The 15,684-nt window shown below is 33.3% G+C and overlaps 4 protein-coding genes across 7 annotated transcripts; 2 read left to right on the top strand and 2 right to left on the bottom strand.

Annotated features, from left to right (window-relative positions):
- Positions 1 to 2,102: 2,102 nt before the first annotated feature.
- Positions 2,103 to 3,354, top strand: LOC147947020 (uncharacterized). The gene is made up of 3 exons (XM_087496113.1): positions 2,103 to 2,238; positions 2,521 to 2,707; positions 2,809 to 3,354. Exons 2-3 carry the CDS (start codon positions 2,529 to 2,531, stop codon positions 3,257 to 3,259), a joined length of 630 nt encoding a protein of 209 aa, XP_087352239.1. The 5' UTR covers positions 2,103 to 2,238; positions 2,521 to 2,528; the 3' UTR covers positions 3,260 to 3,354.
- Positions 3,355 to 5,003: 1,649 nt separating this feature from the next.
- On the top strand, positions 5,004 to 5,946 carry LOC104777472 (uncharacterized). 2 transcript variants are annotated; one of them, XM_087506193.1, is made up of 3 exons: positions 5,004 to 5,483; positions 5,655 to 5,738; positions 5,781 to 5,946. In XM_087506193.1, exons 1-3 carry the CDS (start codon positions 5,218 to 5,220, stop codon positions 5,944 to 5,946), a joined length of 516 nt encoding a protein of 171 aa, XP_087362319.1. In that variant the 5' UTR covers positions 5,004 to 5,217. The 2 variants fall into 2 exon arrangements, with proteins under 2 accessions (XP_087362319.1, XP_019099376.1); XM_019243831.2 differs by having other exon boundaries at positions 5,619 to 5,946.
- Positions 5,947 to 6,768: 822 nt separating this feature from the next.
- Positions 6,769 to 10,620, bottom strand: LOC104777471 (O-fucosyltransferase 9). 2 transcript variants are annotated; one of them, XR_015593759.1, is made up of 10 exons: positions 9,951 to 10,620; positions 9,720 to 9,857; positions 9,526 to 9,614; positions 9,146 to 9,343; positions 8,697 to 8,726; positions 8,522 to 8,622; positions 8,266 to 8,433; positions 7,968 to 8,135; positions 7,192 to 7,382; positions 6,769 to 7,084 (listed from the first exon to the last, which is right to left on the bottom strand). XR_015593759.1 is itself a non-coding variant. In XM_010501734.3 (9 exons), the coding sequence occupies exons 1-9, from the start codon at positions 10,368 to 10,370 to the stop codon at positions 6,928 to 6,930; spliced, it is 1,734 nt and encodes a 577-aa protein (XP_010500036.2). In that variant the 5' UTR covers positions 10,371 to 10,620; the 3' UTR covers positions 6,769 to 6,927. The 2 variants fall into 2 exon arrangements, 1 of the variants encoding a protein (XP_010500036.2); XM_010501734.3 differs by having other exon boundaries at positions 8,522 to 8,726.
- A 1,819-nt stretch (positions 10,621 to 12,439) lies between these two features.
- On the bottom strand, positions 12,440 to 14,468 carry LOC104777470 (basic leucine zipper 19-like). 2 transcript variants are annotated; one of them, XM_010501731.2, is made up of 5 exons: positions 14,205 to 14,468; positions 13,379 to 13,903; positions 13,199 to 13,274; positions 12,948 to 13,074; positions 12,440 to 12,868 (listed from the first exon to the last, which is right to left on the bottom strand). In XM_010501731.2, exons 2-5 carry the CDS (start codon positions 13,882 to 13,884, stop codon positions 12,699 to 12,701), a joined length of 879 nt encoding a protein of 292 aa, XP_010500033.1. In that variant the 5' UTR covers positions 13,885 to 13,903; positions 14,205 to 14,468; the 3' UTR covers positions 12,440 to 12,698. The 2 variants fall into 2 exon arrangements, with proteins under 2 accessions (XP_010500033.1, XP_010500034.1); XM_010501732.2 differs by having other exon boundaries at positions 13,379 to 13,894; positions 14,205 to 14,419.
- Between the last annotated feature and the right edge of the window lie 1,216 nt (positions 14,469 to 15,684).

The following is a 15,684-nucleotide window of genomic DNA, read 5'->3' as shown; positions in this document are numbered from 1 at the left end:
AACACAAAATCTGTTGTGGCGTTCGGTTTTTCCTAGGGACCTTGTCGAGAACCAAATCCACTAGAATAAGAATGATTACAATTGCTCATGGCCTACAACACGCTCCCGCGTTGCCATTCTCATCTTCATAGATCTGCAACGGCCAAGAGATCTTTTAAGCTAATCCCCTCCCATATTATACTTAAATCGGTATTACATAACCTAACTTCATGTTGATCTGTCCCCAGTCACTCTCTCGTCTGATTAGTTGTTACACATACTAAACAGCCTGTTATCTTGGCCCCAACTATCTCTTCAACTTAAGATCGACCTTTACTCAACTCTGAGACGCGCCTCAGATTGACCCCGACCATATATCTTAGCTCCACAATAACAATCTCACCTGCACGTGAATCTTGTAGAACGAACAGTTTCATGTGCACTTAATAAACTTTCTTTATTAAGCTAAGTTTTAGTCCACATAATCACATTTTACTCATTTAAAGAAAGAAAATTGTGTGTTTAATGTTTCATATCGCCTTAAATAATTCAGATTCTTACTATAAATAAGATCGAATTGTATCAAAATCTGAGTAAGCTTAATTTTACAAGCATCTCAACTTAAAAATTATTATCGGTTTAATTAGGTTTTTATTAGCTGAACTGCTTGATTATGCTATATATAATAAATTTAACTTTAAAAAAAAAATTAATAAAATAGTATTAAATTATATCTCTAAACTTTATAGTTTTAAAAAATATTATGAACATCTGAAATTATAAAAGTTCAAAACACTATGAAACGTGTTATATAGTAGGACGAGTTTGTATCAACATCAGTATAAATTTAAAGTATCATTGGTCATATTAGGAGGAGTGTCTTTTTAATAAAAAACAAAAAAAATATCAAAAGATGAGGAGAGAGAGAGATTTTGTGTCTTGCAGTACACAAAGTAAAACACTCATAGACCCTCTCTTCCTTCTCTCTTGCTTATTTGTCAATATTTCATTGTTCAATTTTAAAAAAAATATATAATTAATTAAATGAAATAATAATATTGTATTAAAATATTAATACCTTCTCTTCCTTTTCTCTTGCTTATTTGTCAACATTTCATTGTTCAATTTAAAAAAAAATTAATTAAATGAAATAATAATATTGTATTAAAATATTAATAAAATTAATATAGTATCTCAATTTTGAAGGGTTCACCGATGGTGATGCCCTTACAACACGGGTAAATAATCATTTTCTTAATTTGTTAACATCACGAATATTAAAATATTGAACATGTCGAATTAAATTAAATTCAATGATTGAGTAAAAAAGTGCCATAGGGTGTATCACAATTTAAGTCCTAGTTATATTCAATATTTAAAATTTTGAATCATAACATATATCAAAAATAATCTAGATTAGGTCTCGTGTACACGAGGGATTACAAATATAGGGTGTGAATGGTTGCAGCGGTTGGGGCGGACAAATCCGTCTGCAGACTAGACCGTTTTTTATTTACCATTCAGCAAATGTAGTCCGCAGTAGTGCGATCCAAATAAAGCAGAGACAAAACTACAGCGGACCAACTGCGGACCGTTTTTGCATACAAATAGAATTGGTACGAAGCAGTCTGTTGTCCGTTTTAAAAATAGAGCGGTCCAGACCGCAGACGGATTTGGCCGCCCTAATCGCAGTTACCATTCAAACCCATAATATTCTATAAAAAGATTAAAATAAAATTTGAAAAATAAATCTAAATCATCTATGCATGTAAATATATGAAATAATATTGAATAAAAATAGTAATTGTTATCTTTTTCTTTTCAGGATTTTTGATATAAATTTCTTTTAGGCATGTCAAAAATTTATTGATAGATGTGAGAGAAAACATAATTATTAGGATATAACTCAATGTCATATCTTTCTTATTTATGTTGATAGCAATTAAATATAGATTTTTAATTATCAAAAAAGTGTTAAAACTAATTAATCTGTGTAGATTTGTTTTAGGCGTTTTTTACCCTCAATAAATTAGAATTTTTTTAGTAAATGGTAATTATATTAATATCCATTATTATGTTTATTACGCAAAGAAAACATGTATTGTCATATAACCAAATGGAACCCAACATTTATAGTCTATATATATGATACAATTTGTGCCACATTTACCAATTCTTACAAGCTCAAGATTTGCTTTCTTCAAATCTCTAGGCGATGCTTCTCAATCCGTTGCCGCTGTTTTCTCTCCCCCGGTTGCGGTAACCCTCTAGTACAATATTCGTATCATCAACGATATAATATTAAATATTACTTTTAGTGTTAAGAGACAAATAGAAATGATATCAGAATCTCTAGTTATTTTTTTTAGATTGATCATCCACCTTAATTTGGCAGGTGATCTTAACGTATGTATGTGAACTTTGAAAGATGCAGAGTATTTAAAAAATATTTAGATTCATGTTAATGAAATATTAGTAATGTGAGCTTACAAAAATAATAAATCATGGTCTTACTTGATTGAGTGTGTGTCGTCACAACAGGTATTACTATGCGGAGATTCCCCTGTCCTAAGAATCCAGGTCCTTTCATATGGTGTGCAGCCATCATCTGTGCAATAATGTTGATCTCTCTTGTCTCCATTTGCCTAGTACTATTCATATGCTTCACTGTCGTTCACCCGCGAATCCCTATCATCAGTGTCGTGGATGGTCATCTCGATTTCTTTAGGTAAGTACGCCTCTCCACGATATTTTTTTTTTTAATCCCTTTTGTGATATTGAATATGATCTCTCTTTTAATTTTATATGTTTTACTATTTGATCGACTAGGTATGATGAAATAGGTGGAGTATTGCAGGCGAATATATCTCTTTCAATCCAAGTTCATAATACTAAGGCTAACACTTACAGAGTGTTTGATGAAGCCTACTATGAAATAAGATATGAAGTTCAACCGATCACAGGTATAAGAATTGGTATGTTTGAAGCTAAAAACGAGGGACCAATAATGGTCCTTCCATTCTTGTGTCCGGTTATGATACAGTTAAATCCACCACAAAGGCAAGCTTTAGAGTTTGAGGTTAAAAGAAATTTGATAAGGTTCGAGATCATAGGTGCATCGAAGACTTGGTGGCAATTCGGACTACTACGATTAGTGAAATTAAAGTCTGACCTTCGCTGTGAGCTTAGGTTTATACCGTCTAATGGTAGTTACATCCCGTCGGTTTGTACTTCTTCGGCTGGTAAGGGCTTTGAGTTTGATTGGCACAACTGGAAGTAAAGGAGTACTACAGTAGCAATATGCAGCCGTATACTGGAGGAGTTGTATGCTCTGATTAATATAACACATTTAGTTGGTAAAATAATAATGATTGATTAGATATTAAATTACAAGAAAATACTTAACATTTTTTTTTTTGAATGTGAATAGTTAACATATATATATATATATATTACATTTAAAAGATGATTTCATACTTTTTAAAAAATAAATAAATTATTTTAATATTTTAAATATTTAGAAGTAAATGGTTTATAGATGGTTCATGTGAAAGCATAGAAAAAAGAGAGCATTTGAGAGCATATGCAGTTTCCAAATGCTTATTTATATGCATTCGTAAAAAATGTTGATTGGATGACAAAATCATTATGCTCCTTCAAATGCTCGTTCAACCAAAGCCCTTTAAAATCAGATTAAGTTTTATGAGTTGGACTATTTGTACTGTAATATAGAAACGACTAAACATTTTTCATTTTCATAAAATAGAATCAAACAAAGATGGCAAGGAAAACATAATAACTAAAAGTAATGTATATGGTATGAAATCATTCTTATTCAATTTTATTGACTATTAATAAATATTATTTCAAATTATTAGATACTTTATCATTTTTAAAAAAATTATTAGGTGTGAAGTTTGTGTTAGATGTTTTTAGCCTTAATGATATGAAATTAATTATTTTTAAATATAATTTTGTAATGGGATTCATAGTATAATATTCAATATCTTATAAAGTTATTATTTTAAAAGTGATTCTCAAATAAATAGTGTTAGAAATCATTTTATCTCGCGCCAAAAACTAAGGGGGGTGTATTGAAACCATGATTTTAAAAAATTTGATGGGATTTAGAAAATTTGGAATTCTGAAAGATTTTAGGGAAATTGATATGATTTATTGTAAAATTCTTTCAAATCCCACATAAAACCATGAGATTTGGATTTCTCTATTTTTAACTAAACAAATCCCACCTAAATCCTCCAGAATCTCAAAAATCATTAAAATCCAAATCCACAAACTATTTTGAATAACAGTGGATTTTAAAGTAGATTTTTAAATCATCAGTTCAATAACAGTGGATTTTAATAGACTTTTTAAAATACATGATTGAATAACATAGGATTTGTAAGTTTCACACAAATCACTTAAAATGTCAAGTTGAATACACCCCCCTAAATCCTAAAAGTGTTTCTCATACCCTATGACATATTCTTTGGAAAATTTGGAGCAATACTTATTTTTTAACAAGTCTTATAAAAAAATCTTCTAAACATTATGTAACTTTACAACCCTTTTGTAACATGTGTTTTCATAAGAATAATATTTTAATAAGATGCTCTATAGAAATTTATAAATCTGTATTTTTTTAAAGGGACAAAGAAACAATTTGTATTTTTGATAGATGGTATTATAAAAGTAGTAATATTTCTAAATTTCTTTCTAAATTCTATTTAAACTGGATTTCCCCAGTCGATATCTCTAATATTATATGTAAAATCTATAGATTAGGTGGATACATCTTCCTTTTATTAGGTGGTATAATAAATATTCTCCATGATAAAAACAAAAAAAAAGCCTTTATTGATCTGCACTGGTAACAGCAGAAAGCACTCCAAATCCAAATCCAAATCCCAATGGGTAACTTATAAATATTTCCTTTTCCTTTCCTATATAATATTACCTTTAGAATCTATGGATACTTTTTCTTATTATTACTTGTCAAAGAAGTTTTCCAGAGAACACTACATACAATAGCGAGGAGAGTCACTAATTTCGTTTCTTTCTACGAATTTAGATTTGATATCATTCAAAAGTTTTCACACTAAAGGTTGAAGTTACGATCTAGGGTTCTTCCAATTCTCTCAAATTTCCTCTTTTTGTTTTGAGGTTCGTCTGTCACTGCATCCTAAAGCCCTCCACGATGAATTCTTCAGACACATCTCAATCCTCTCGAAACAGATGGAATCGTTATCAGTGACTCACCGCGTTGTCCGTAACAACAAGAGATTGCCACAATCTAGGTATTCTCCTTACACTAAAGAGACTAATCTTACAAATTATGAGAAGCAGAAAGAGGAGGCTGTGCAACTTGGAGTTGACCTCTCGCTCTCTGTGGCTGAAGCAATGTTCTTGTTATCTGATGACATGCGTTCTACGTTACTGTTTTGTCTTTGGCTATTGAAGTATGCAGGGAACAAAGACATTAACGCTCCTGTGGTAGGAAGGTTGTTTTGTGTCATCCTATATGTGTTTGAAACATATATCAAACCTAAGAATGGAGTCTATCAGGAGGATGGTGGCAAATCAAACCAATGGAGACTGGTCGTAAAGGCTGGCCAGAATTTTACGTTTGGAATCAGAGAATTGGATCGGTTTGTTTTGATTCTCAGAAACAGAGAAAGCTCTCTTGGTGGAGTAGTGAAACCATCTGATTTTGAACATTACAACCAAGAGCTGAAGAAGCTAGAGGAGACGTTGAGGTCTTCCAAAGATGTTTCAGCAGAGGCGAATGGGTTTGCGAGAGAAGCCATCAAGTCTAACATTCTTTATTTGTGGAAGTCTCTATTTGAAACATCACAGCCCAAGGTGATAAACCCTAGGACTAGAATTCTTGAGATGTTTAGTCCTCTCTTTAACCAACCAAGGGAGGATGATTGCTCTAGTCTTATTGCTTCTTTACACATATGAATCCGAGTTTCTTAGATTCGATGATTTTTATATCTACGTAGTGATGACTGCTATTTTCAGGTTTTATCCAAACTTATGTTTTTCTTTTAAAACAAACAAAAAAAATCATGAGTAGAACAAGGTGGTAGTATCAGGTGATTTTATAAGCTATAAAACTCTGTTTAAGAAGCATCATTTACTACGGTGAAGTGTATATCTAAATAGTTACATTGCTTTCAGTTTTAGATCTCGTCTATCACGCATCTAAAGAAATTATGATGCACGAATGTTTAGTTTCAAGTTTAAATTATGAACTGATTGTGAAAACTGGAGTACAAATTTTCAATTTTTACAGTTTTATTTAATAATCAAAAATATAGCAACACACTAAAAGAATGCAAACACTGGAATAACTATAGTTATATTGTCATGACTAGTCGTCCTCGTAATCAGAACTAGCATTGCTCTCTCCACTGCTAATTGAAACCTCTTGTCCAATAGTCTTCAAGGGAAAAAGAACAACCTTATTGACTTATTGCTACCACCGAAAAAGAAAAAAAAAACATTCAGTTTTAAGGGGTTTTTTTCTAGAGAAATGTGTAAATGCACTAACCCCTTCGCAATCAATGTTGATAGCTTGCTCTTTCATGGGTTTAAGAGTCATCACAGCGGCAGAAGAAGAAATACCTAGTCCACAATATTTCAAGGGAAGAAATACCTAGTCCACAATATAGATTATGAGCATCTCAATGGAGTAACTAAGTTTGAGATGAAAGTCCACAATCCATCTCTTACAATATAACAGAAGGGAAGAATGATCACTGAGGTTAAAAGAATGTTATGTACACACAAATATTAATATATTAGATTCCCCGAAATTGGAGGGGAAAAATTCTTATACAGGAACCATGATACAACATAAATATAAATTACATGTATGGTTGGAGTCAAAAACAAACTGTCTTACTTTGCGTTGCTGATGTTCAACAGCACGAATCCGGTTTAAGCTGGATCGGATTCAGGTTCAGGATCAGGTTCTTTACACATGCAATCGGGCATGGGAAACGTGTAGAGTGATGCAGCAGGTTTCCTTAATTCGACACCCTTTGCGTCATTGTGTCTAAGCATATCTTGCATTTGTTTCTTGAAGTAGTCCCATCTACAAATATAAATTAAAAAAAAACCCAACCAAAAGAAAATGCCCAAGGAATCTGAGTTTGAGGAATGTGAAAAGCAGGGCAAAAAAGTTATTAGGGAATCAAGTACCTAATGTTCGGTTTATCTAAGAGCTGGACTAGTTTCCGCTTATCAGGTTTGATTGTCTCGGCGTGGCCTTTGTAAAGGTACCGACGATGACCTATCAAGAAATGTGGGAAGTTTCCACCTTGTGTGGATACAAACACTTCACTGTGGAGGCATACTGTGTAATCAAGTGCAGCTAATCTTGATGAGTGGCCCTACAGTTTCACAAAGCCAGCAATTTGTTTATATCATAAAGTTACCTTTTCAGTAAAATAGAATATTAGATAACACAGTTAAAAGTTAAAACTTTTCTATTCCAAGGGTATAACATGGGAGAGCCCACACGTTTTATGAGCAACTACTATAAAATCCCATATTTTTATTTTATGTTGTCAATGATACCAATTGATATGAACCTAACGCTCCTAAGTCCAATAATAGAATCATTCTAATTCCCGCCAATCAATAGACAGGAATTACTCTTTCCTATAAACACGGTTTTTAAAAAGAGAGAACTTTATAAGCTATCATAAAAAAACCATTTAACATCCTCACCAAACTCTTGACATCAATGTTCCCCCATCATTATATGTTTGAAATGTGAGACATTTTTCTATCAATTAAAATGAACCAACCAAATTATATCCTATTTCTCACAATAACAATTCATAGAGCGATGAAAATATAATAATTCATGAAACAACCAAACTCTATCCTATTTCTCACAAAACATTTTCTGAACAGTATTGGAACATAGCATCTTAAGTCCTACTAAGCAAATAAATTGGTGTTTGGTTTACCTTGAACGGAGCAAGCTCCTCTGGAGAAGCTAGAGTATCCTTCGTTTGGAGAAGAGGAAACATCTGCCTAAGAGGAGCCATATATTTGTCAGCTTTGTAAATGTTTCCCGCAGCAACATAAACCAAGGTGCTATTGTTAAAACCCATGCCCCTAAGCATCATTCCGACCTACACAGTGATATTACCAAAATGTGTCTGTTACGTAACGTGTTTTATCCCTAGGGTCAAATTCTGATAGATACACTGGATTTGAGATTTTAAGAAATCTTTGGGAGGCGGGGGAGCTTTTTGGTGATACCTCTAGTGGGGTCAAAGGGCATTTTCCATCTATGCGGTTTGCACCAGGCCTAATTACTCTGCCTCTCCTCCTGAACTTTCCTTTCCACCCTCTTTCCCGGGCCAAGTCCATTTCTAGCTTCTCTGCTTCTCCAAAATCATATTCGCAACACGAGAAGGCTACCATGTCCTTTAGAGGAGAAGAAAATCGAGATTATGAAGAGAGGGAAGTAGGAATTAGGAACTGCAGAAATGGAGAATTGGTAGGAATTATAAACCATTTCAAAACGAAGATGAACAGAAACATATTTTCCTCCGCTCTGAGCACTCTTCGTAACCATCCTATTGACCATTTTCTCCGCAAGCAGCCGAATGGGCTCTGCAAATCTCAATGCTTCAAAATTTGCTAAGCATCTGAGCCGTTGAATGTTTGCAGGAACTGCATGAGCTAACCTGTTGGAGAATGGTGCAACACGGACAGCCCTAATGAAAAAAGAAGAGGAAGCAAAATTGAGTAAGAAAACTTTGCAGAGTGTGTTTAGCTTTAGGTCCCGTTTTTTTTTTCAATTCAAGAAGCAACCTCATAGTAGACATAGAAGGAGAGCTCTCAATGACCAAAATCACATCATAGAGTTTTGCTAAGAACAGTCTATAGTATATTATACTAATCCTCAGACACACATACAGGTTCGATGCAGTAATCACCTTTAGAAACAAGCTAATCAAGATCGGATGCTAGTTCTCTACCTTACTCCCAATCCATTACATCTTTGCATGTACACTATCTAATATTCAATTCAATAAGATCTTATTAAGTAGACAGAAATGCTAGAACAAACACACTGAGACCAACCATTTCTATTAAGACTGAAACAACTAAATAGAAAAAGTGAATGGCATACCCTAAACGCAAAAGTTGTGGTAGCACCTTCTGGAGATAGTATGCTGGACTAGACCAAGCTTTCAATCTCAAATTAACAATGCTGCTTATATTGTAGTTATACCGCTCAAGCACATCTTTTGGGAGCTCCTTCACAACATTCACGTTCTTACTAAGAGCATATATGAAGAAGTCTTCATCAAATATATCACCAAATTTGCTGTCACCAACACAAAAAGGAATATGTAAGCAAAAGATGCTGCAAAAGAAAGCAATTTGGTCTGAAGATTGCAGACATTTTGACATTATCCATTTCTATAGCAAGGAAGTTTCTGTTGTATAACTAATTCTGTGTGATGAAACTTTCAAAAGACTGGATAACCAGAAACCAAAAATAGTAACCTGGAATCACGCCATACACTGTTCAAGTGAAAAATCGGGATGACAAGGGTAGCATTAAGCAGTCCAGCCACAGCAACTGCATCACATATCTGAAATCAAGACGACAGATTCATACAGCTCTCTAAATTAAAGAAAACAACACACAAGCATACACAAGTATCCCAATATAAAAGCCATGGAGAGTAAAAACATACTGACAAGCGTTGTTGATTCAATCCACCATTAGCTTCAATTATGAAGTAACCATTAGAATTTGATACTGCAGCAGAAACATTTGTGCTAATACAAGGTTTCCATACACTTTTAACTCTTGGCTTCCATGCTGCCATCAACTACATAATCAGAAGAAACACAACTCAATTATTAATATCCCCAAACAAATCATCATCAACAAAAACAATAATACATCAAATCATCAACATTACCGCATTGTGACTAGTTCCATTAACATCAGCCTCCATCACAGGCCAAAGCCGTTTAAAAACTTTAGGACTCCTATACACCGAACCAGGAGGACCACCGCGTCTATACACAATCTCAACACCATGGCCTAGATCGAGCACAGTGAAACCAAAAGATCCCATAAATAGCAACATCCCAGCGATGTAGAGCAGAGGCGCCAACAACAAGACACCTTTCCTCCTGAAAACTATAGAGAAGAGCAGAAACACAAGCTTCTCTCCTAATCCCTGCTGCTTGTTGTTGTTGTAAACACCTCCTCCTCCGGCGAGAGTTTTCACTCTGCTGCTGTGACGAATCCGTGGAGAAGATGGCGGTGACGGTGAAGAGAGATTGACTCGACCGTTGTTGCTGCAGCCGTTACCAAGACGGCAGAGGCCGTGCATGATCTGAACGGATTCGATTTAAAACCCTAGAAATTGGAGATAGATTTGGAAAGCGAAGGTAGTAGTAGTAGTTGTAGTAGCATTGTGTGGTAAGCTTCGATGTAGGAGGAACGAATTTAATTTTCTCAGTCAATTTAAGGAAAGAAAGTGGTAAAGAAAAATTTTCCCGAGAAAATGAGAGAGAAAAGGAGAGAAAGAGAAAGAGTGTTTGTTTTTTCGAATCAAAATAACGCAAGCACGTGAAGAAAGCAGTCATGGCGAGAGTGGCGCGTGAGATTTAGACTTTTTTTTTTTTTTTTTTTTTTTCTTTTTCTGATAATGTAGGTGGCCTGGCCACTAACGACATTATCCTTGCGCCAAAAAAAATGATTAAGAACAGAGACGGTTGTGAGTTTTCATCTCATATGACTGTCCACCACCTCTTACAAAGCCTTCTTGTTTGGAAATTCTTGAAGTTTACTCAGACCCAAACCGTCATCCCATGGTTCAATAAACTTACACGGTTGAACAAGAGGCCATGGCTCAATATATTCATCACATTCATCACGTGATACAACTTCACCCTCTTTATTAGAATTACTTTCTACAGTCTTTTCTTCGCCTATGTAGATAACAATGGCGTTAGGTCCGATTTCATCATCCTTCGAATGTTGGTTTTTAAAGTTCATACCAACAGAACTTTGGTCCACTATGGGCATTATGGGCATTGTGGGCTGAGGCTCGGAAGGGATGACATTCAAAAACAACATACATCTTCGCTTCTCATAATTAACAGAGTCTAAATAAACATTAACATCCTCATCATCATTAAGCTCACAATGTTCCAATGTTTCTACCAGTAGTGGCTTGTAGCTCAACTGCAACTGAATGTTACTTTCAACAAACTCAAGCTTCTTGTATATCCTTGCTTTTAACATCAACAATGTTATATTCCTTTTGAACATTCTACTATACATGCGACCTTCAAATTTAAAATGTAGGCTGACGTTCTCGCACATTGTATCCTGCCAAATCAACCAATATAAAAAAACTAAATTAGTACTACTACTAGTTTTACTAGTTGTACTACATGAATCAGTATTACTAGTTTTACTAAATATACAATATTACTAGTTTCACCACCATCTCTCTCCTATCAAAATCGAATCGAATGGTAAACGAGTTCTAATATAATCTCCATAATTCACAGAAATCCAAAGCCAAATCCCTTTCTTATCTAATAGATAGCTCAATCGACCCATAAACTTTTGTAAAACACCCAATGTGCTATGGTTTCTTCAAACAAAATCCAATTAGATTTCTAAATTTTCAAATCAAAAACAAATTCAACCAAAAGTTGCTCTAATGTGAAGAACGCACCTGCATTTCGAAGAAGAACTTAATTCAACTCGAGTTGGTGAAGAAACATGCCCAATAGGAGCTCTGACGATGGAAGAATCGCCGGCGGCTAGGTTGAGAGGTCGGGTCTATCGGGTCGAAAGAGAAGCTCGATTATTGCGGGTTTCAGTTTTTTTGTTTTGTTTTTTTTTTTAAAAAAATAATCAAAATCATTAAATGAATAAGGGTAAAATCGTCTCACCACCTCTTAATAAAAAAAGAGGGGGTATGAAGAATAGAGAAGGAGATAGGAGATTTGCCAAATTTTAATAAGGACTTTTGAGATGATCGCTGGACGGTTGTATTGTATTTGTATGGATTTAAATTTTTTTGTACAAATATATGGATAAGTTTAACTTTTTTCTTTTTTCTTTTTAACTTTGGATTTAGTACGAGAAGTATTACATATGGTTCTATGGCGAACAATTATAATTACATATTACTAGAGATCTATGTAAATTTTACCTTCATTAATCTGTATAATTAATAAATCGTATTATTCGAGGCGCCTCAAATCCCAAATCTTGTGGTGTAAAAGCATTAATGAACTACAAACACGAAGAGGCTTCCATAATAGGTTTTACTTTATAATTTAATTTTAATGGAAAATTTGAAAGAAAGAAAAAGAAATTCTTCTTTTTAAAAAAACAATTATCCATGGAAAATATAAATAGATTCTCTAACAAAAAGAATTTCATGGAATAAGTTTTTTATTTTGAAAAAGAGATTCTCTAAATAGAGAAATACAATATAGAAAAATGCAAGCACCACATTTTGACATACATAATTATGATTTTTTTCAGGAATTCATCCAAGACTATAAACATCATCAAAGGGGTTTTTACCTATAGTGTATCGACATTAAGAAGAGCAAGAAGAGCTCTTACAAAGCATAATTAATGTGAATTTTAGACTGGTACGTAATGGATCAATATTTTCCTATAAAAAAAATCATATTGCCAAGGCTGCAAACTGGGATTCGGGTTCTTGAGTGACATGTGGTTGATATTTCTTGTGTCGGTTTTGTTGTATCGGTTGCACTTGTTTTTGGTTCTGTAGTGGTTGTTGTTGTCGTCGACACTGTAAACTCCTTATCTCTCTCTCAAGAAATTGTTGCTCCACTGTATTATACCATTCCAAATTATAATTTCAGATGAAAATTTTTGAAATACTTTACTAGTGTGGTTAAAATTAAATTACCATGTTTAAGCTTTTGGATTTCTGCTAAACTATCCATACGTTGTTTTAAAGCTCTATTTTCCATGCTAAGCATGATTAACTGTTGATCCAAGTAGTGAATGGCAGATGACATTTCACATCCTTCAACCTATATATTGAAAAAAAAAAAACCAAAATGTATAATATATCTAATACTTAACATAAGGGGGCTCTTGATATTATAAAAGAACTTTAAAAATACATGTATATATATATATATATTTAAATCTTACTTGTAGTACTTGGATGGTCCTTTCGAGATCTGAAATGTATTCCAGCCTTCTTAGACGTGCTCTATGAGCATTTTGACTGCATTATAAATGAATTTTGAGATAGACAAAATTGTGGAAGGAGAATTGTTGCATATATTGGTTAAGGTATAGTAGACATGCATATAAAATAAGGGAACTTACTGTTTGATACGTTTAGAGTCAGTCTTTGATCCAGAACCATCTGGTTTTGTGGAAGTTCCCTCTTTCATTTTTCCTACATGTTTCTCAATGGATTTTGAATTTGGGGTACTTAATCTATTAATAGCTCCGTATGATTGTGTTTGGAAATTGGTTCCATTTGTGGTAGACTGCCACAAATCATAGTTCTGAAATTGCCAAGAAGGACCAGCAACATGACTTTTCATAAGCTCATCTTCCTTAAAAGGCATTATAGCTGAGTGCAAGTAAGCAGCTGTGTCACTAGCTGAACGTCTATGACCTTTGTTAATCTTAGGTGACGTTGGCTCACTTAAGAGCTCATCGAGCCAAGCTGGTTGTTCCTCTGTTAGAAGATCATCTAAAGAAGCACTGTGGTGCATATTATACAGTGGAGAAATATTTTTTCCGATGTTTTTTTGGGGAACTCGTGATTGTCCTCCAATGAATCCAAAATTTCTCGTGTTTGACAACCTGTTTAAATCTTCCATTCTTCAAAACCTAGAAGGACTAAGAAAAACATATTTAAGAGAAACCAATCAAAGAGTGTTTTAATAGCAGATTCATTAATTATAACAATAATTGACAAAACCATTGGTTTGACAAAATGTGCCAAAGAGGAAATGATTCCAAAGAGGAAATGATTCAACCTCAAGTGAGATGGTAGTATAACATATGGTTTGATTCCTTTTGATTTTTAAGAAAAACAAAAACAAGAAATCACAAACTGAATTCAAGAGAAATATAAACTCCCATTATCATCCAAAATTCAACTAATAAAAGCCATTGAAGATATAATTTATTTAATTACCTGAAAAGACGAGACTTAAAGGGAGATGTGTGATTATTAGACCTTCCACGGGGAGGAAAATGACATATCTCTCGTGATGGAATCTCCTCCCGTGTGGCTGGTTTCGATCACTCCGATCCCTTCCTCGTTAGAATGCAAAAAGAAAGTAATGAACAATCTGTTTGGTCACTATATAGATGAAGATATCATGCATATTGAGACAACCCATGCATGTTGGTGATTTCCATCGCGTGTTTTTCGTTAAAGAGACAATTCTTGTCCTTTGCTTTATTTGGTTTAATTTTCTTTGTTATTTCTGCATTTTCACTTTCCCATAATAGACTCCACCGTTGTTTTGTTGTGGTACACAATACTCTGTACGTACGATTTTTCTATCTTCCATTTATGAAATTTTGAATAATAAACACCGTAAGGTATGTTTTAGATAAAATGCAATTATATGGTAATCGTCCAGCTGAATAAAAAGACTAAAATTTTTTTTTATAATTGCAATTTTGAATAATAAACACCGTAAAGTATGATTTGCTGAATAAAAAACTACAAAAATTGGCGACTTCGAAACTTTTTTTTTTTTTTTTGGCAAAACAACCCTAAAAATAACGACCAACGCAAGGGAATATGGAAAGTGCTTACAAACATATGACTTGAGTTAAGAGAAAGATTCGACCAATACTAAAATATTGTTCGCCAAAATTAGAACTTTTTGCCATTTAATAGCTAGAGTTGTTAATATATCCAATGAACATTCGGTATATATCCACAAAACTTTTGTTACGAAAATAGCCAATAACTGATTAGTATAATTTTATGAAATATTTTTTAAAAATATATATATATATATATATATATATATCTTATTATATAAAGCTTCGTTTTTTAAGTTTGTAACTCACTTGATTGCGAACATATGCCAATTTTAGCAATTAAATATTTTGCTTTGTGTTAGACAAAACTTTTGTTTTTAACCATTTCAAAAATAATAACACTATAGACTATTTTACCTAAGTGCAATTAGGTTTAGACTATTTTACCTAAGTGCAAATTTATATTATTTGGTGTTAATTTTTGTAAACTAAACTATGGAGGATTTTTTATAATATCTTGTTTGTATTTTATTAAAAATAGTGAGAGACCTATAATATTAAATTTGGACAAAAATATAAAATTGTCTAATTTAATTCAACCCAAAGTCTTTAGGGGCTATAATTATAGTAATCCATTATATTTTTAGATGGATATTGTGTTGAAAATTATATAAGCCTCATTCTTTGTATTGGTTGAAGTTCTCATTAAAAGAAAAAAAAAACAAAAGAAAGAAATAAATGAAACAGCAAAAAACAATTGGTATGTTCACCGGAGGAAATCGGCACCACCAAAGTCAATGATTAACTCGATAATAGTTCCATCAAATTAGATGTGTTTGTTAAAATAAAATAAACAATTTCAAATACTACAATTATAATTGATCAAAAAAATACAC

Source organism: Camelina sativa, chromosome 3 (genome assembly GCF_030686135.1).
Source record: "Camelina sativa cultivar CO46 ecotype springtype chromosome 3, ASM3068613v1".
In the NCBI taxonomy this organism is placed as follows: Eukaryota; Viridiplantae; Streptophyta; class Magnoliopsida; order Brassicales; family Brassicaceae; genus Camelina; species Camelina sativa.
The sequence above is the reverse complement of the archived record's forward strand: the minus strand, read 5'-3'. Positions and strand labels throughout refer to the sequence as shown.

What these genes read in the sequence shown, in the direction of transcription:
- LOC104777470 (XM_010501731.2), bottom strand. Translation starts at nt 13,884, where the DNA reads ATGGAAGATTTAAACAGGTTGTCAAACACGAGAAATTTTGGATTCATT. An exon ending in GACTCTAAACGTATCAAACA is followed by an intron (nt 13,275 to 13,378) that starts GTAAGTTCCCTT and finishes TTTATAATGCAG; the next exon opens with TCAAAATGCTCATAGAGCAC. An exon ending in AATCCAAAAGCTTAAACATG is followed by an intron (nt 12,869 to 12,947) that starts GTAATTTAATTT and finishes GGTATAATACAG; the next exon opens with TGGAGCAACAATTTCTTGAG.
- LOC104777472 (XM_019243831.2), top strand. Translation starts at nt 5,218, where the DNA reads ATGGAATCGTTATCAGTGACTCACCGCGTTGTCCGTAACAACAAGAGA. An exon ending in AACGCTCCTGTGGTAGGAAG is followed by an intron (nt 5,484 to 5,618) that starts GTTGTTTTGTGT and finishes GTTTGGAATCAG; the next exon opens with AGAATTGGATCGGTTTGTTT.
- LOC104777471 (XM_010501734.3), bottom strand. Translation starts at nt 10,370, where the DNA reads ATGCACGGCCTCTGCCGTCTTGGTAACGGCTGCAGCAACAACGGTCGA. An exon ending in AGGAGCTTGCTCCGTTCAAG is followed by an intron (nt 7,383 to 7,967) that starts GTAAACCAAACA and finishes GTGAAACTGTAG; the next exon opens with GGCCACTCATCAAGATTAGC. An exon ending in TTAGATAAACCGAACATTAG is followed by an intron (nt 7,085 to 7,191) that starts GTACTTGATTCC and finishes TTATATTTGTAG; the next exon opens with ATGGGACTACTTCAAGAAAC.
- LOC147947020 (XM_087496113.1), top strand. Translation starts at nt 2,529, where the DNA reads ATGCGGAGATTCCCCTGTCCTAAGAATCCAGGTCCTTTCATATGGTGT. An exon ending in GGTCATCTCGATTTCTTTAG is followed by an intron (nt 2,708 to 2,808) that starts GTAAGTACGCCT and finishes TTGATCGACTAG; the next exon opens with GTATGATGAAATAGGTGGAG.